The following is a 20,495-nucleotide window of genomic DNA, read 5'->3' as shown; positions in this document are numbered from 1 at the left end:
GATAATAGATACTTCAGCCACACTCTTCCTTTGAGATCCTTCTTAAAACCCACCTCTTTGAGTAAGCTTTTGGTCGTTGTCCCCAGCCCCCACCCCCACCAAACTAATATCTCCTTATTTGGCTCGGTATCCATTTTATTTTTTGATAACGCCTCTGGATATTTTTCTATGTTAAAGGTGCTATATCAATGCAAGATGTTGTTGTTGTTAAGATAGTTTCCACATTCAAAGCTTGGGAGGAATAATGAAAATAGGACCAGATTAAGAATGTTACAGTGCTGTACTGGGCATGAAATGTGCCACTTGGCAACATTGTAATAGAAAGATGGCTTTGGGCGCAGTTATACCATAACTCTGTAACAAAGCAAGACCATCTTCCACCAGTTGTGACGAAAGGCCTTCGACCTAAAACGTTAACTCTATTTCTTTCTCCACAGATGCTGCCTGACTTGCTGAGCTTCTCCTGCATTTCCTGTTTTTATTCCCCCAGTTGGGCCTGACACTAGGTGTCAAGCCGAGTTAGATAAATATCCACATAGTCTGTTTGACGTAAAAATCCAAAAGTTCACTAGTATCCTGCAGGGAAGGGAACCTGGTGCCACTACCTGGTCTGACCTACAAGTGACTCCACTCTAGACTAGGTGCTAGACTTTTAATGCCCTCTGAAGTGGCCGAGTTATACAAACAATCGCTCCAAGGAAGCAGCCCACCCAGGGCAACTCGGGGTGGGCAATAAATGAGTCACCCACATCCCGAGAAGAAATGTTTTTAAAAACCTGGGACACATTATAAGGAAGCCATTCTACTGCAACCTAGAGGGCTGCACATACAATTTGATGAAGAAAAATGTAGATAGCAGGTGGATGAGGCTTACATGCCTGGTGGGTAATGGGCATCTGCTGTGGGCTATTTAGTCCCTCGAGCCTGTTCCACCATTCAGTTAGATCATGGTTGATCTGTACGTTTCTCCCCTTTGTATTCCAGCCTCCTTGAGATACAGACATTTCATTAGCCTTTTTAAATTAAGTTTTGAACCTGTGCACTAGCTTTTATTTATTTATGGACCTGGACATCCTTCGTTCCTCCACAATTTCTGGTCTCTCGCCATTAAAATAATATCCCGATTTGTCTTTCTTGGATCCGAAGTGGGTGACCTCACACTACTCCACATTGAACTCTATCTGCCACAGTTTTGCTTTAATCTATGTCCCTTTGTAATTTCCTGCTCCCATCTGCTAGGGATGCTACCAATGTATTGCCCGTGGAAGCAGGACAAGATATCAGTGGTATCATCCATAATGCATCAATTTTTTGTGTTGATGCTTATTAATTACATTTTTTTGTTGCCCTCAGGGGCAAAATGAGCATCGCTGTCAATTGGATTTGTAATTTTTTCCAGTAATTGCACAATTTCTCAACTTTCAAAACAAGGTCTCGGTGCTTCCTAGTGCCATTTTTTGTTGCAGTGAAAGGGAACATTAAAAACTGCAGATGAACGATGCAATGTAAAGTTTTCCACTTTCTAGTCTTGTGATGGTGTTTGGTTTGACGTTGTTCGTGGGCGGGACGTGTTGAGCAAGAGTCGTACGCCCCAACTCCATCGAGCAGAAAGAACAGGGCGGATTAAGCAGAAACAGGAAGGAGATTGTACAATTTGTTTTAAGGTCTGAGACGTTTTTTTTTTGTGGAGGGGGAAGCAGTTTGCAGGTAGGTGAAGGTGTTCCTCTGGATCAAAATCTGGTGCTTTTTAGAAATGGTATATCTCTCTCTCTCTCTCTCTTGGTCCCTTGATTTAATTTGCAGGGCTACAGCTTGGTTTCGTTTCTGCAAGGAGGCAACAGACACCTTTAGTGGAGCTGCGAACCCCAGTGTCTGAAATAGATTTCTCTCCCCTCTCCCCACACACAGTGTGATGGGGTTTGGAGGTCCCTGGGAACCGATTCTTGCTCAGTGTTAACAGTCTGGGTCGCCCTGTCTGTCACAGGGATTGAAACAAACACGAAACTCACAAGGAGAAGAGAATGGGCAAATTGCCAGAAATGTTCAGCCTTCCTTCTGTTGCGTTTGGCCATTTAATAATTTGCCTTTTAATATCTACAGTGGCTGCGCTTTCTCTGTTTGAAGAGGGGGAGGGGGGTGCCTTTAACTGAATTCTACTTGCATTTGGACAGGACAAACCCCCCCCCCCCAGAATGGACCCAGCTCAATTGCGAGCACTGCAGTGTGTCTGAATAATTCATTGCAAGTGTGTGCTCCAAAATCTCTGAACGTTTCATACGGTCCCAGTCTGTCCCTACCTTGAAAGGGCGGAGTGGTGCAAAAAAAAAAAAAATCTGCCTGGCGAGGAGGGAGAGAAGTGGGCAAGCACCTTTTAAATTGTGCATTAGTTCTTGAAATATTTTGGAGGAAGGGCCGGATGGGGATGTGCTGTGCACAGGAGAGCTCTGTGTTGCTGCATGACCACACACTGCACCTCCAGGTTAGTGAGGCTGAAAATTGTTGGTCTGACCTTCACTCTAGGGTTTAATTGCAAAGTTATAGTCTTAATGAGTTATCAATTCTACTCATTTTTGGGGGGGTAATTTTAAATAATTTTTTTTTATGGTTTCAATAACTCTTGGGTGTGGTTGAAGGTTGGGATTGAAGTTAATCTCTCACATAGCCTGTCAGGAAGACCGGTTGGGACCAGCAAAGCTTGCTCTTGGCTCTGTTCAGAGTCGGTGTGGACCAGTTCAAAGCCAAGCTGCGATTGGTAAATTAATGACCTGAGAACTAGTTACCTGGCAGTTAATTCCGCACGTTTCAGAATGAGTTTCGACAGCCTCCAGTTTCTGTGCTGAGCCTCGGAGCCTGCACACTGGGTCCCTTAATAAAATGCACAGCTGAACCTTAACTTGACCTCTGTCATTAAAGGTCCTCCTTTTAGAAGCTGTTATTTTCATCGAGCTGGTGTGAAGTTCTGTAGTAGTGAGTGTGGCAGTTTAAGCCTTTATGAAGAACCGTTCATTACAAATTATAGATATTAGACTGTGTGAGAGAGTGAGCAGCTCAGAAAGTGGCTTAAGATCAGTAATTCCCTTCTCCCAGTCTCATGATTCATAGCACAAATTGTTAGTGTTTCTGCTACAGTGGTCAGATTTTCCTTTAACTATATATATTTTTCTCTTGTTCTTTTGCCTTCTGTTTGCTTAATAGATGGGGGGAAAAAATACATTAACACAACTGGAACAGCTCCATTGTTGTCCTGATTTGTTAAAGATGCACAGTAGCTACGCCTGGTTGAAACTGGTGTATCTCTTGCTAAGTTACGAGGGCCTCTTATACTAGGCCCCGTGCGTTGAGTATTCCTGGTTTGGCCTGCTCCCCTCCCGACCCGGTTAGTTGGGAGTAGCTGAGCTATACAGACCGGAAGATCCCCGGTTCAGTTCCCAGTTTGTGTGGAGTTGGTTGATTTCGGCCAAAGTAACAACAGGGATGTTACTGTCCCTCGAGGGGAAAATCAGTCAGGATTGTGAGGGGAAAATCAGTCAGGATTCCTGCTTTGTGATCGATATCCAGTTATCCTGCTGCGAAGTATGAATATTGGGATGAGGAAGGGATCTGGCTCAGTTTTGACTCTATGGTTGAATAGTCTGTCAACGCTCGCTGTCTAATGGTATGGCTGCTTGTGCAAGGAACCAAAGTACATGATTGGCTGTAAAGAGCTTTGGGACGTCCTGAGATCATGAAAGGCGCTATATGAATGCAAGTCTGTTCTTTTTTGTTTCTTTCGTCCATACATACATACATGCGTTATATACCCAGGGGGGAAACTAGAGCGTGGAATATATCCCATGAGCTACCTGACCTACTAACTCATGTTCCATCATAATTGTGAGTAGATTATGGTCAGCAGGACCGTTCAGGTGTATGTTTTGTCATTGCTTATTATTTTATGTTTTGTTTATGGCAGTAAGTAAGTAATGATTAGATGTAAATATTAATTTTAAATGCAAACTATTGGTTCCAGTGATGTTACTGCGAGTCCTGCCAGTTCTTGATTTTCAGTATCATTATCATAAGATATGAAAATGAGCTGTTCAGAGAGGGCTTCAGGTGTATTTCCAGACACCTTATCGTATGCATTTTCAAATTACTGCCAGCTGGGCTTTATTCTTGCCACTTTCCACGTCTCTCCTGAAGCCAACTGCTTGCAGAGATGTGGTGCTGATCGCCCACCTCCCAGAGAGTGGCCATTGTTCATCTAGGCCTTGAAACTGGGGCCTTTCTGATCTGCTATTAACTTCATGAGCCAATAATTAGACTGCCTCACTACCCAATGTAAATATAATGTGATATCCTCCTGGATAATCTATGGCATTGCTTGTTGGTGGAGGAGAGGAGAAATGTGTATCAAATATATTTGTAGCTCTTTGTTCCTGTAAGTGCTTGTCTCCCATTATCTAATTCTCCCGCTCTGTCTATTTGTATTCCACTCTTTCTGTCTGTCTCTGTGCATGTCATAGTTCTCTCTCTCTTTCTCTCTTCCCCATCCTCCTCCTCCTCCTCCCTCCCCCCCCCCCCCCCCCCATTTGGAAAGTTGGGCAAGTGTTGGGAATCTTATATAATGGAGATGGGAAAAAATGAGGCCCATTCTTTGATACGTTATTGGGAGATGTGTGTCCAACATTCTGGCTTCTCATGCTGTTCAGTTAGATGGAAAATTGCCTCAGTACAGTGGGTCTCTAAAAATGAGTAACCGTGTGATCCTTGTGCTTAACATATTTGAAAAACGAGGCTCATAAGTCACGTGATATTCATTTGTAGCTAAGTAAAATAAAATCTTTCTGTAAAGCCATCTCAGCGGAAGGACGTACTGTAAAACTGCCACAGGAAGAAGAGCGATCTGTGTTTGTGTTTAAAATATCATTAAAAGTGAGTCATGTAAGATAAATAGCATAATAACATATGTCATTGTATTGTGATTTGTGCTTAAAATGGAGGTGTGTTGGGTCTGTAGGAGTCCCCATTTAACAAAATCATAAAATCTTCCTGTATTGAGATTTGTCTATGAATGAGAATTTGCATTGAACTTATCTTCTTAGGGCTATCAAATATTTCTACACAAAAAATAATTAAGAATCAATGTTTTAAAATCTAATTGAAGTGTTTAAGATGATTAAAGGATTTGATAGGGTAGATAGAGAGAAACTATTTCTTCTGGTGGGGGAGTCCAGAACAAGGGGGCATAACCTTAAAATTAGAGCTAGGCCGTACAGGGATGATGTCAGAAAGCACTTCTTCACACAAAGGGTAGTGGAAATCTGGAACTCCTCCAAAAAGTTATTGAGGTTGAGGGTCAATTGGAAATTTCAAAACTGAGATTGATAGATTTTTGTTAGGCAAGGGTATAAGGGTTACAGAACCAAGGCCGGTAGATGGAGTTAAGACACAGGTCAGCCATGATCCAATTGAAAGGGGGAAAAGGCTCGAGGGGCTGAATGGCCTACTCCTGTAAGTCATGTTAAAACATAAATAAAACCCAGAAAAGCATAAGACCGATTTTTTTTTTAAACTTATTGATTGACTTTGACTTTGAACCACAGACTACAAAGCCTTCAACAATATATACACAGGATGACATCCAGTCCAATCTGTAAAACAGCAGCGTTACAGTGAGTGATACAAACATCCCAATAAATTTCAACTGTACCCCCTCAGTCCCATTCTAAATAGGTCAATAAATGGAAAAGAAGGAAGAAACAATGAAAAGGGCAAATGATGTGTCCCATCCCTGGATAGGCCCAGCATTCCCACCAAGTAACGATAGACTTCTATTTTCCCCTCAGTTGAAATCTTTCCTCTCGACCCTTTTGATCTGCAGAGACATGGGAATGGCAGTAAAAAGATAAATGTTAAATAAAATGAAATCTTTCTTTGCTAATGAGATAAATAGGAACAGAATGTTTAAAAAGTGCTTTTAGTAAAAGGAAGCTTTTTCTTTGTTCTCTCTGACACCGAGCAAGAACAAAAATCTTTCAGGAAGCCTGTCACAAATGGGTTGAGACTTAGTAACGGCTTTGGGCAGAACTGGGCAGGCTGAGGAATGTGTTTTTAATTTTAATTTAAAAAAATCATGTGCTTACCAGTGGCCAGTGAACTTGCTAGAAAGTGACATGCACAGGAGGAGCCAATAAATTTGCTAAAAAGGCACTCTTGAGCCAACATTCAGCTGGTGCAGCTAATCTTTCTCAATACTTGTGGCGCTCTCTTGGTGCTCCAGATAAGTCGGAGGATATCCTGCTTTAGAAGCACAGGAGAGTTATACTATGTGAGTCAAGGGGGCTGTGGTGGGGCGGGGAGGGGGTTGCTGTGGTGGGGGCTGGCTGCAGGGGGAGGGGAGAGGCTGGAGGGGGGTGCGAGCGTTCATTTTCACCTTCGTCACTCGGGTGGAGCAGATTGCCCACCCGATTAGAGAATCCGCCCATTTTTCATTTCAAATTGTCATTCTTCCTTGTAGTATTGAAATATTATACCAGAAAGCTGCCACCATTTCAAATATATGCTTTGGGACATTGGGTAAATCGTGGAAGAATGCTGTGTTTAGTCCCAAATCCGCCGTCTGTTTCAAAATAGCATCTCTGTTGATTCATCAGCCCTGCATATTTCCATTATGCAATATCTGATTAAAATTATTTCGTAGGTTTGTTTTTGGCCTGAGGCTACATTATCCTGTCAATACACTGGGCAATGTGGTAATGCAACACAAAGATCAGGAAAGTCCCAGGTTTGACCTGGCCTGTGCTGGTCTCTGCTGGGGATGGTACTGTATGTACCATCGTTGACCTTGGTGTCCCTGGGCAGGAGAAGGGAAAAATCAGCCAGGGTTCCTTCCTGGGCCTCTAATCAATCTGACTATTAATGTTTTCATTGTAATTTATGAGAATCATTCTTTGTGGAAAAGAATATTTTACAAGCTCCGTTCCTCTGACTCCGGCCTCTTGTGCATTTTCACCCCACCCCCCCGCTCCCTAATTTCAACCCTCCATTGGTGGCTGTGCCTTTGGCCATTTGGGCTCCACTCTCTGGAATTCCCTCCCTAAACCCTTCTCCCTTTCATCCTTTAAGATCCTCTTTGGACAAGCTTTTGATCACCCCTCCTAACGCTGCGTCCTTTATCTCAGTGTCCTGATTTCTAGCCACAAGTTATTGTCCAGTCGAGGACATTTTCAGGGAGTTGGAGTGACCATAGTAGCACCTAGTGGCTACAAGCCTGCAATTGCTTTTGACATTATAAAATGTTGACACAATGGCGTTGGGTTTTCCCATTATAAATGTCAACCTTACTTCCTGTGTCACACTACTTATGTTAAGGTGTACAGGAAGTGTACACCATAGGCAGGGCTTTTAATATATTATAGATCGATGAACTAGTTTTTAAAAAAAAGTGATCCTTGTTTTTACTGAGCATGTGCAGAATGCTTAGCACAGTCTGGAACTTTGCTGCCAAGTCTTAATTCAGATGTTACATTCGCAGAAGCTCCTGCATGTAGGTGCCTTGCATTGATTGAGTATGGTACGTTAGTGAGACGGTCGGTTTAATTATGTTTTTCTTGAACAGACCAAAAATGAACTACTGTAGACCTGCCAAAATGGCCAAGCAATTTTCCGTCCCTTACCACAAGCTTGCAAGAGTGAGTGGAAACTTGAACAGATTGAGTCATTGAAGGAGCTGCAGTAATCAGACAATTGCACATTCAGTCAACTCACCAACGATTACTGGAGCAATCCTTGTATGCTTACTCTTATATTGCAAGTGTGACACCTGGCCAGTATCACGTTCCAAGTCTAAACATTATTCTGGTTTCTGCTCTGTCAATCCACTCTTCTCACTTTTCCTGAAAATATATTCCTTCCAAACTAGTGAACAGGATTACTCCATTTTACCTACTATTACGGTACCAGCTTGACGCTGTTTATGCCTCTGGGTGAGAAATATTTGGGTTTGAGCTCCACACCAGGACTTGAACACTTGATCTAGACCGGTGGTTTGCAAATTTTTCTGTGCCAGGGATCACCTGGAAATACTGAAGCATTTCCCCTGGACCCCCATTCCAATCTCTGAAAGACGGTTTCAGCTAGCCAAAGGGAAACAGTGCTAACACTTCAGTGCAGCACTGAGGGAGTGCTGCACTGTCGGAGGTGCCGTCTTTCGGATGAGGCGTTAAAATGAGACATCTGCCCTCCTGGGTGGACGTAAAAGATCCCATGGCACTATTCAAAGAAGAGCAGGGGGGTTTTCCCCGTTGTCCGGGCCAGCATTTATCCCTCAACCAACAGCACCAAAACAAATTATCTGGTCATTATTTCATTGCTATTTGTGGGAGCTTGCTGTGCACAAATTGGCTGCTGCATTACCCTACAGCACAACAGTAACTACACTTCAAAAGAACTCCATTGGATGTAAAGCACTTTGAGACACCCTGGCTTTGTGAAAGGCACTATATAAATGTTACTCCTTTTCTTTTACTGCCCAGAATGGCTGCCACATTAGTCGACATAAGTCATCCCACTTCAAAGTCATTCATTTCAACGAGGTTAGACATACCTAAAAGCAAGTGTTTGTTATTAAACCTTGCACGGAGTTGTGAGATTTTTATACTGAGCGAGCCTCGCAGGTAAAGCCAGAACTCTCAGCTGCTGCAAAATACCCGGCGATATTTTGACAACATCCTCCGTTTCCTGCATGCCTGCCCTACGGTGTGTGATTTTTGCAATGTAAGTAAGGTGTCAGATTTACCTGCCCTTTACTGGCAGGACCACGCCTCTTTCAAAGGAGCATTCCTGCACGAATTGGCCTCTGGGTGCTTGCATTGCTATTCTGAGGATTTTGGCACCAAACCATCGGCATAATACAGCTGTGTCCATGTAACTGGCAGTTGCTACATTTGCATTTACATTTAACTTAATATTATTGAACTCCACCTTTCCTTTCCCTTCCGTTTTCAGATAAGTACGTCTGCCATTTTAAGCACAGCAATACATGTGGATCATTACGTCCTTGATGCTGATGTATGTATCACTTGCTGGGGGGAGTGGGAGGAGGCTCACGTGGAGCATAAGCACTGGCATGGATCAGTTGGGCTGAATGCAGTACATTCTATGTAGTTCTAAGTAGTATATGGTTCAACAGTAACGTCCAATTCCCTTCCAGTTAACTTAAGACTAACAAAATGGCAGATGCTTGTGTTAGAGGGGAAAACTGGAAACACTTGCATTTATATAGCGCCTTTCATGACCTCGGGACGTCCCACAGCGCTTTACAGCCTATGAAGTCATTTTGAAGCGTAGTCACTGTTGTAATGTAGGAAACGCAAAAGCCGATTTGCGCACAGCAAGATCCCGCACATAGATTATTTCGTCTTTATCACATTGCTACTTTTAGGTATTGGTTGAGGGACAAAGAGAAATATATTTTCAATAAAGTAGGTGAGCTATCGATCAGTACAGGATCCTTTTGAAGCTGCCGGCTGGATACTCATGGGGAAACCAGTGAGCGGGTTGCATGGTTACGTAGAAATGGGAGTCTTGTTGCACAAAAAATTCAGACACCCTCGGAGACAAAAAAAGTGAGTCTGCTTGTGTAAAAAACACAGCAGCATCCACACGGGCTGAAGTGAGACATCCAGACACACAAAATTTAATCCTTTCCAAATCCCTCCTCCTCACTGCCATCCTTCTCCCACCATCCTTCCAATCCCCTGAAGCTTGAAAACTGGGAAGGTTCAACTTCAGCTCTTTTAAAGCTCCCCGGGTGGGGGCCGGATTTGATGGGGTGCAGCCTTTTCTCGTCCTTTAAGTCCAGGAACTTGAACCGGCTGAGGCTGAGCCACAGTTGAGATTGGCTTTGCGTGCTTCATGTGAGGCTGCAGGGCATTTGGGGGCCGCATGAAAGGAGCTCGCAGGCTGGACTTGGTCCGCAGGTCACCTGTTGGACTCCCACACTCCAGAGCACCTTTTGAAATTGGAGACTGTCGAGCAGTTTTTCAATCTTTGTCGTTAAGATTGGGAATCGGCCAATACCAAGACATTGTTGGAATCATGAAAAACTTGAGAGGTGCTTCCACTTGTAACCCACAGTAGTTTGGTGATGGGAGTGCGTCTACATCCACCTTCTCTCAAGGTTTCATAGACATCTCAATATTGTGTAGTGAACAGCTCTAGAATGGATGCAAGTATTTGCTTATTTAAGGCAATGCAAAAATGGAATGGCAGTAGCACACGGGAAAGATGTCTGTTTATAATGCACGGAGGATTCTCCCATCCACAGTGATGAAAGAAATCCCACTATTGGAACAGTTCACATCACATGACTTGATTGTGGTGGATTTTTTTTTATTCATTCATGGGATGTGGGTGTCGCTGGCGAGGCTGGCATTTATTGCCCATCTCTAATTGCCCTTGAGAAGGTGGTGGTGAGCCGCCTTCTTGAACCGCTGCAGTCCCTGTGGTGAAGGTTCTCCCACAGTGCTGTTAGGAAGGGAGTTCCAGGATTTTGACCCAGCGACGATGAAGGAACGGCGATATATTTCCAAGTCGGGATGGTGTGTGACTTGGAGGGGAACGTGCAGGTGGTGGTGTTCCCATACGCCTGCTGCTCTTGTCCTTCTATCACCTCACTTTCTGCTGTAACACCTGGGGGTAAATTTTAACCCCAAGAACGGGCGGGTTGGGGGCGGGTGGGGAGTAAAAATACTCGGTTTTCAGAGCGGGACGGCATCTAGGCTCCAACACGCCTGCTTCTGGGTTTAACCTTGAGGGGTTATTCTGCGTGTGGAGAGCAGACACCAGGAAGTCCCGCCCCCACTTAAATCCGCCAGGCCGATACTTAAAGGGGCAGTGTACCTCATTGCGATCCTTGAGGTAATTAATATTTTGTGTATTGGAATAATAAAATGAATTTAACCTTACCTGTTCGGGTTTCCCATCGCTTCCCATTCATGCCAGGTGAAAGCAGGCGGGAAGGGCCAAATCCATGAGGTGAGGGCCTTTATTTCACTGCTTGTGGGCCCGGAGGAGCAGGAGTGCTTCATCCCGGCCCAACAAGCTCAACTGGCCAACAGGACCCTTGCTATCAGCCGACCACCCCACCATGGTAGACCCCACCTACCTCCAACTCTTCACCTGACCTCCAGCGACCTCTGATCATCTTCTCGGCCCCCGATCTCTTTCTCAGCCATCACCCCCCTCCCTTGATCTTCTCCCCGGCCTATGATCCCTCCCTCCCTCTGATCCCTGGCTGCAGCCTGCTTCAGCAGGCCTTCCTGGCCGACAGCCAGCCAGCCAGCCTGTCAATCAGGAAAGCTGGAAGTGCAATTGATGGGCCTCATTACGGTCGCGATCACGGATTGCGAGCCGCCCACTCACCTTACGGGTTTTGCATCCGGCTAACACTTATTTCCCCGCCCTCGCCCCTGCCCCTGCTCCCTTCCAAGCTCTCAGTTAAAATTTACCTCCTGGTGTCAAGTAAAAACTTGTCAAAAATATAATACACCATTTCCACCCCCATCCACAGCATGCACCAGGTGCACACGCACTCAGATTTGGGATTTTTTTTTCCTTTGTTCTTGAGCTTGTTCTTTCGGTCCGTTGCGGAGTTTTACTTGGAGCTGGTGTACTTGGTCACTGCCTTTGCCCCTTCCCACACGGCGTGTTTGGCCAGCTGCCCCCTGGGCAGCAGCGGGCGATCGACGGACTGGATCTCCGATGGTCGAGAAGCTGCTTGTGATGGGCCAGATGGGAAGCGTCGCCCCGCGATGCACTCGAAAATGTCGTTCGCAAAGGAGTTCGTGATGTTCCCGGCCTTGGAGGAGATACCGGTGTCTGGGTGAAACCTGTTTCATCACTTTGTAGATGGAGTAACTCGACTTTCTGTGCCTCTTGCTGCCCTTTGTTCAAGACTTTCTTGAAGAATAACGTAGACCGGAGTGTGTGTTTCGAAGACCAAACTAATTTCAGGTTTGAGGTGATGGTAATAAATTGCTCGATCTTTATTCTCATGGTTTGTAACACAATCTCATCGCTGTGCAGTTAACTGAGTGCTCGCAAGGCCCAGCCTATATGTTGTGTCCTCTTTGTAATCTCTTTGATGTGTTTAGTTTGGCATTAATTGGCAGATAACGGCCTGAGCTGTAGCCAAGTACATGTTAAAATGGAAGGAATAATAGAGATATTGAGCCAGAGGTTAAATATTAATAGTTGCAGTGAAGTATGGGTTTAGAGCTTTCTCTTGAACTTGGTTTAATCCTTGTTTTTCTCCCTAAGTTTTTAAATATGGAGCACCCCCTGACTAAGATGATGGCAGGATATCTGCTGCCAGGCATTTTCATATAGAATTTGCAGGGCTATGGGGAAAGGTCAGGGGAATGGGACTAATTGGATAGCTCTTTCAAAGAGCTGGCACAGGCACGATGGGCCGAATGGCCTCCTTCTGTGCTGTATCATCCTGTGGTTCTTTGATCATTGTTCAGCCAGCCTGGAAAGTGTGCAAGAGTGACTCAGGGTGACTCGCACTCCGCATTTATTTCCCCCTCGTTCCCTTTTGGAGGGGTCTTCTCTGGCTTCTGGAGGACACCTCCCCGATGTTATGGGAACTCTCCGCTTGGACCTTGTGCCTCTGAGTTCAGAGTCCTTCGATTGTTTAGCACAGCCGTCTGAAGCAGCAGAGTATTGCACTGTTCCCAGGCTAGGTATGAGATGCAGATGAAATGAACAAAATACGATGTTTTCAATGAGGCAGTGTAGACAGCTGCAGACTTTTCCCAATCTTTTACTTGACACTGCTCTTGTCTCAGTTCACCAGACCCAGCTCTGAAGAGACCAGAACTTTCCCCATTCTGATTTATCTCTGTAAATGTTACACTAAAAATCTTGCATGTGTGTACATTTCCTGCCTGCAAAACCTTACTTCCTGTTATGTTTTTTGCCACACTTTTGTGTCAAGTTTTCCCCATATAAATTCCTATGTCCCATTTATAATGGAAACTGCCTTTGTAAATTTGTGAAGCTGTAATTATACCCTCCCCCCACCCCGGTGTTGTGTCTCCCAGCTCCTTGGCCTGTACAGCAAAGAAATCTCCATACTGCAACCAACTCCACTTCTCTGATTCCCAAATTGCGTTAAGTTTTGCTGTTTAACTATAAGTAATATGCTGATTTTATTAGGACAGACTCTATGACTTCAAGATGGGGACTGGAGTCTGCCTGCGTTCCGTGATCCAATTATCCCTCGCTGAACATTACACTCAGTCTTTACTCCCCTTGTGCAAGTGAAAATATGCAGTTCACCAGGAAGCAGCTCTGCTTTCTGCGCTATGAATTTCCCTGAGCTCGACTCCCAGTTGAAATTGAGTCATTTTGACCTTGCTTGGGGGTTCTTTTTTGTTCACCAGATTAAAGTGAAAGGAAATACTCTCTTTGTGGTTTGTTTCTTCCCACAAGTAGAACTGCATTAACACGAGGACCTGAGCCCCTCTACTCTATACCGTTAACCTTGCTGTACTCTGCTGATTCTGGTTCACAGCAGACTTGTCCATTGACACTGGATAATGTCTGAACAATACTGGGTGAAATTGAGACCTCGGTCGTCGAAGTGTGTAGATTCAGGATAAGAAAATAACAGGCCTGCGTCGCGATAAAAGCTTGCATGTTGTGTGGTAGGTGGAGCAGGTTGGAAGAGCGATTTATAGATAATGGTCTGTCACTCACTGAAGCTGCACATTGTCGGCTTCTGTTTCCTGCTGCTGGTTGTGTGGAAAATAGAATAGAGGGAAGTGCAGTCGTAAGAGAAGGTTAACGGTCAAGGAAATGTAAATTGGGAAGTAGAGTTTGTTGATGGTTGAAGGGAGTGAGCGTGGGGTCACCCTTCATCTCTCTTCAACTGGGCAGCATTTTCGTTTTAAGGGTCCGTCCACTTTTTCAAAAGTTTATTTTTGAGCATATGGGCAGGTTTTTTGTGTGACGATGTGTGGAGGTGACAGGATTGTAAGGGAACTCTGGCTCTCTACGTTTCACTGTTTTGAAATACCACCATTCACAATTGTGCTGCCTCACAGCTCAGCTCGTCTCCCCATCGTGCTGCTTCGAGGCCAGTTATGGTTGAAAGTCCCGCTCACTTATCACCCCTGTGCTCGCTGACCTACATTGGCTGCTGATCCACCAATGCCTTGATTTTAAAATTCTCACCCTCATGTTCAATTCCCTCCATGGCCCTATCTCTCTCTAACCTCCTCCAGCCCTACAACCCTCCGTGAAGTCTGGATTCCTCCAACTCGTGGTATTTTGTGCATCCCCCACTTCCGTTGCCCCACCATTGGTGGCCGTGCCTTCAGCTGTCTAGACCCTAAGCTCTGGAATTCTCTCCGTAAACCTCTCCAGCTCGCCTCGTTTAAGACACTCCGTAAAACCTACCCCTCTGACCAAGTATTTAGTCACCCGTCCTGTTCTTTGGCTCGATGTCAATTTTTATCTGATTACGCTGCTGTGACGTTTTCCTTGGGACGTTTCCCTACGTTAAAGGCATGATATAAATGCAAGTTGTTGTTGTGAGGCTGGGCTAAGAAAGTGGAGACTTTATTCTGCACAGCTGTGAAACTCTGCACTCTGGCGAAGCTTGAAAGCACCTTTTTGGGTTCATGGTGAAAAGCGATCGTGTGCATTATCCCAAAAAATGAATGGTCGATTTAATTCCTTCCAGTTGAAATACCCGGGTTATGTGAACATTTTCAGGTTGGCAATCAGATTATTGTTTATTCACTTATAAAATACTTCGATTTTTTTTTTTATTCCTTCAATCTTTTTTAAGTGAATTGTGTAGAGAGAGAGAGAGACTTGGACCAGTTGGGTATTTTGGCAGATAGAGTTGGTATGGGTAAGTCTCAGGCAATGCATGTAGTAACAGGCAGAAGTAAAAGTCTATAACAAGAAAGGATCCCATTTTGTGGATGGGTCTCCACTGGCAGAGGCTGTAAAATATTTGGGAGGGATTATTCATCACAGCCTAAAAACATCCTGTAAGAGTGAAGCACTAGGTTACAAGTCAGAACAAGTCATACTGATCTTGGACAGATCAATGTGTAAAGGGGTGGGGGGCAATTCTGCAGTATTCTATTCAGTTTTAAATCCCCTACCTCAAAGGACATAGATATGTTGGAAAGGATTAAAAAAGAGCGACCAGGATGGGCACAGGCCGTGTGGGACTAATTATAAAGAAAGGTGCAAGTAACAACTTAGATTTTATCGACTGAAAAGGTATCTCAGGGTCATTAAAATAATGAAAAACATAGATTCCATTTAAACGTACCTGAGTTACGCCCAAACTGCTTGTGATTTCCGCGATCTTTTACGCTGCTTCAAGATTCAATTTGCCCGAAAACAGGCCCCCGCATGGTTCAAAAGTTTTCTCATATCAAAAAATATTTAACTTACTCGTAAACTGACTAGTCTACACCAATGAAACTGTTAAATGGTTCATTTTCAGTCGTTTTAAATTAAGTTACTCACAGGCGGATGACTGAACACCCTTATTAAAAATGCTTATTTGTGATAAACTCATTTTCAGCTGAATTAATAAAACTGCAGCAGGTTACCGCTCTCAAATACATCAAGGAATACTTTTTAAAATGGAAAAAAAAAAGATTACGTTCTATTACGCTGGTTCATGGAAGGTTTTACGTTTGTGCAAATGAATTTTAGCGGAAACTTGAAGCCTAACCTAAGCATCGCAATTTCCCCATTGCGCCCAAAGCAGAAACTCTACCCCAGAGTTTCTAGACAAAGATTTCTAGATAGGATTACCCGTCAGAAGAACCATCCTTTCCCTGATCCGCAACCCACTGATCTTTTACTTCCCCTAAAAAAAACAACAGGAAGTCCCATTAATAAATCCGTAACAATTAAATATACTTTTTATCCCAACAGAATTGTGGACATGTGGAACAAAATCCCAGAGAAGATGGTTAATTCAGGGGTCAGGGGAGACTTCGAAAGGGTTGATAGGATGTGAAGAAGGGCAATTGTTATGGATTTATTAATGGGAATTCCTGTTTTTTAGGGGCAGTAAGAGGAGATCAGTGGGTTGCAGTCGGGAAAGGATGGTTCTTCTGACGGGTAATCCTGTCATCTGATGGAAGACATTCTTTGTCTCGAAACTCTGGAGTTCCTGCTTTGAAATTGCGATGTTTAGGTTTGGTTTGGTTTCAAGTTTCCGCTAAAATTCATTTGCACAACCACAAACGTAAAACCTTCCATGAACCAGCGTAATAGAACGTAATCATTTTTTTTTCCATTTTAAAAAGTATTCCTGGATGTATTTGAGAGCGGTAACCTGCTGCAGTTTTAATTCAGCTGAAAATGGGTTTATCACAAATAAGCATTTTTAATAAGGGTGTCCAGTCATCCACCAGTGTGTAACCTGATTTAAAATGACTGAAAATGAACCATTCAGCAGTTTCATTGCTGTAGACTAGTCAGTTTCTTAGTAAATTTAATATTTTTTGATATGAGAGAACTTTTGAACCATGCCTACTGGTGCCTGTGCGGCTAAGAAAATGAGCCCAATGTGAAGTCTTCCAGAAACAGTGCAATCGGCAGAATTTTGCCATTTCGACCGGGGGGGGCGGAGCCTGTTTTGTGGGCGGGGCCTTTTTCGGGCGAATTGAATCTTAAAGCAGCGTCAAAGATCGCGGAAAACGCGAGCGGAAGTGGGTTTGGGGCGTAACTCACATATGTAACTCACCGATCTTTATGCGCTGGTTCGGTCGATTCTGCCCAGATTGTGCTGATATAACCAGCGGAAACCTGACCTCCCCCCTGCCCCCGGTCGGTATTTTTGCTGACCTGTATATCGTAGGACCTTCTAGGTCAGTGCAAATTATAGTTTTGGTTAATTTATTGCTTATTTGCTGTTTTTAATAACCAGCTATAAATTTTGTTCTTTTAAATATATTGGTGCACAGATACAGTCCTCAATGGGTGAATTGTAACATACCAGTCGGTGTTCTTCCAACTCTGTTACTGCTTGTCCCTTGGCATCTCGGCTCCTTCAGCCATACACCCCTGCCCTTTGGAACCCATTGCAAAGCCGCCTCCTCCCAATAACTCCCAGCCTTCAGAAGTCTCCTGGAAACTTATCTCCTAAGTGCGTCTTCAATCCCTTCCCTACCCAACCCCCCCACCCCCCAAACAGTTCTTTTCACGTTCTGGTAAGTGCCCATCTCTCCCTCTTGTAAAGTGCTCCGGAAAGTTCTTTTTCCCGAGGAACATTGTACGAATGCACCTTGTTGTTGTAGTTTTTCCAGGGTCAACCAGGCCATCAGGTTCTCACTCATCGGACACGCCGAGGTCTGTTTGTGTTGGATTATTCAAGCCTTGCAATTGCCAGCCTGACTGATTCTGGTTTCTTTTCCCGGTGACCGTACTAATGACAAACCCTTTTCAAGCACATTAGTAACAAAATAGCCTCTTTTTTTGTGTATGTGTGTGTCTCACTCTCTCTCTCTCTCTCTCTCTCTCTCTCTCTGGGTGAGTTACATCATGTGACACATTTATTTCTCTGACCTCCAATTACTCAAGATCGAGAGGATTGCAGTGTCATTCGTGAGGCTGTGAATTTGCGATGTAGTGTCAATTTTTTATCTATTTTTAAAAGACCTCGCTACTTACTTTAGGACCTGTTTAAATCACTTAACCATGGTAAATTGAGGAAATATGATCGACCAAAGTAATTAAAACAGATTTGACTCTTACAATCCAGGCACTTGCTGTAAATAATATTCAAAATACAGATAAATCTCCATTTGGGGCATTAGGTCGGTGTAGAATCGGTAGGAAATATTGGTGTAATATTGGTGAGTACATTGTAACCAGTTATACAGGTTGTGCTGCTACACTAACTTGCCCCATCATCTACCAATGCTTAAATTAATGCAATGCTTCCATTTCCATCCTTGCATTATTTCATTTATTTTCTTGACCTTTACACTTCGTTTGCCATGGTTACAAGCTGCCTTTGGTGCACCCTTGTGCTTGTTAAGTGACGGATGAGGGTTAACACAAGCTTGGATTCGCACCTCGGTAACTTCTGCACTGGAGTCCAGGGTAGTGCAGTGGTTTAGCACACAGTCCTTTCACCGATTGATGGGACTTCTTGTTTGAATCCAGCCCAAAATGACAAGAATGAAAGTCTCTCTCCCTGCTAGCTGTGAAGAGTTCTGCCTGAAATGACTTGAGCCAGACTCAACCCAGTTCCTAGTAAAGAAAGAAAAAAGAAAGGCTTGCATTTATATAGCGCCTTTCATGGCCCCAGGATGTCCAAAAGCGTTTTACAGCTAATGAAGTACTTTTGAGGTGTATCATTGTTGTAATGTAAGAAAGGCGGCAGCCAATTTGAGCACAGCAAGGTCCCACAAACAGCAATGTGATAACGACCAGATAATCTGTTTCTAGGTGTTGGTACGGGCTCAAAGTGCAGGACGAGATCCTCTTGAGAATAATTGTCACTAAAATGGCAATCTCTCTCTCTCAGCAGCTATAGGATAGCTGGTGGGGAAAACATAAACAAGAGATGCAGTGTGAAGAGGGGGTGGGGTGGTATTGTGAGCTGCAGTTGAAGAAACATCATTGGGTAGATTAAAGGGGGGCTTCAAATATAATAAACATCACCTTCAAAGTATGTCAGCCAAAGGAGCAATCACGTATAGAGATTTGGGGTGGGTGCAAGGAAGTGTAAGCCATGCCAAAAATAATTTGGGGATGGGAGTGGAATGTGTCCTCCTCATTCCATGCTCTTTATTCCCACCCCCTACCTCACGGTTATGTCTATGGTCTTGGCAGGGCCTGTGGTATTTTCTTTACTATTGGCAGTCGGAGATCTGTCCTGCGTATACAAGCATTAGTTTATCTTTACGTTATTGTATACGCACGTTCTAATCTTGCAGTTGCTGGCAGTCGGGAAGTTCCGTGCTGAAGAAGTGTTCTTTGCATCAAAAAAAAAACAGTTGTTTTGGAGCTTTGGCACTTTCTTCCTGCATTTAATCAAGATTCCCCCAATCCACTCCTCCAGTTCTGAGAAAGTCTGCAGGCTTGGCTCGTTACCAAGTTTCCATCTCTAGCACTATTGATAAAATAAAACCCAGGCTGTAATCCAAGCACGTGAGATGGAATTTTATGGAGCACAGTTTGGCCTCTGCTCCACACAACTTTAAATGCCTCCAACTTGGGCCCAGACTCCAGCACAAGCCCAGTTGTTGCTGAAGTGGATCAAATTGAACGGCCGTTCAACTGCGCAAAATGGACGCAATTCTTGAATGTGTTCTGAGATTACTGCACTTTGTGTAGGGTTAAGCCTGGGAAGGATGCTGGGCGATATTTAGCAGTCCAGTGCCTCTGTTAAAATAGCAGACAGAGGAGTTTGATCGGAGTACATTGTGACCAGTTAGACAGGTTGTGCTGGTGCTGCACTTACCTTTGGTGGGTTGGGGGAAGGGAGGGAAGTGGCCCCATCATCTAGTAATGCTTAAATGCCACATGGTGAAGAAGCTAATGTTGAAGGACTCCCGCACACTTCTAGGCTGTTGCCTTGTCTGCAGCTACGCTTGGGGTTCCTCGGTGCCTGTTTGCAGCTCAGATGATCCATCCCCATACTGCTTCCAGCAGTGTCCCTCTCCAGTTCTGCTCTGTCTCACAGTTTCAGCCATGGCTCAGTGGGTAGCACTCTCGCCTCTCACTCAAGGTTATGGGTTCAAGTCCCATTCCAGAGGCTTGAGTACAAAATCCAGGCTGACACTCCCAGTGCCATTACTGAGGGAGTGCTGCACTGTCGGAGGTGCTGTCTTTCAGATGAATGTTAAACCGAGGCCCCATCTGCCCTCTCAGGTGCACTGCATTTTGAAGAAGAGCAGGGGAGTTCTCCCCGGTGCCCTGGCCGATATTTATCCATCAACCAACATCACCGAAAGAAAACAGATTATCTGGTCATTATCACATTGCTGTTTGTGGGAGCTTGCTGTGCACAAATTATCTGCTGTGTTTCCTACATTACAACAGTAACTACACTTCACAAAGTACTTCATAGGCTGTAAAGCGCTTTGGGACATTCTGAGGTCATGAAAGGCGCTATATAAATGTAAGTTTGTTCTTCCTTTTATTTTGGATGGTTACTGTATAGACCTGTGTTGCCAAATTGATTTTTTTTGTAAAAAAATCGGAATTTACTTCTTGTTTCAGATTTAGAAGATGAGCTATCCTGGATACCCGCCAGCGCCAGGAGGATACCCGCCAGCACAAGGAGGATACCCGCCAGCACAAGGAGGATACCCGCCTGCACCAGGTACTGTTAGGTTGGCATGGTTCATGTATTTCATGGTTTCCTGTGGGCCCTGTTGGAAAGGCAGGATTGAGAGACCCACCTCAGTACTGTTGCCTTGTGATTGTTGCTTTCTGCACTAATTGTTAAATTT

The 20,495-nt window shown here is 44.3% G+C and overlaps 1 protein-coding gene across 2 annotated transcripts in view; it reads left to right on the top strand.

The window, feature by feature from the left end:
- Positions 1-1,574: 1,574 nt before the first annotated feature.
- Positions 1,575-20,495, top strand: part of LOC137304060 (annexin A11-like) — a 62,977-nt gene continuing 44,056 nt past the window's right edge. The window contains exons 1-2 of one of the 2 annotated variants that reach the window (XM_067972488.1): positions 1,575-1,707; positions 20,263-20,365. In XM_067972488.1, the coding sequence (XP_067828589.1) occupies positions 20,272-20,365 (94 nt within the window). In that variant the 5' untranslated portion in view covers positions 1,575-1,707; positions 20,263-20,271. The remainder of the gene's footprint in view (positions 1,708-20,262; positions 20,366-20,495) is intronic. The other variant, XM_067972489.1, reaches the window with a different exon arrangement.

The sequence above is a fragment of the Heptranchias perlo genome, chromosome 36, assembly GCF_035084215.1.
Source record: "Heptranchias perlo isolate sHepPer1 chromosome 36, sHepPer1.hap1, whole genome shotgun sequence".
Lineage (NCBI taxonomy): Eukaryota > Metazoa > Chordata > Chondrichthyes > Hexanchiformes > Hexanchidae > Heptranchias > Heptranchias perlo.
This window is presented reverse-complemented; position numbering and strand designations above follow the sequence as displayed.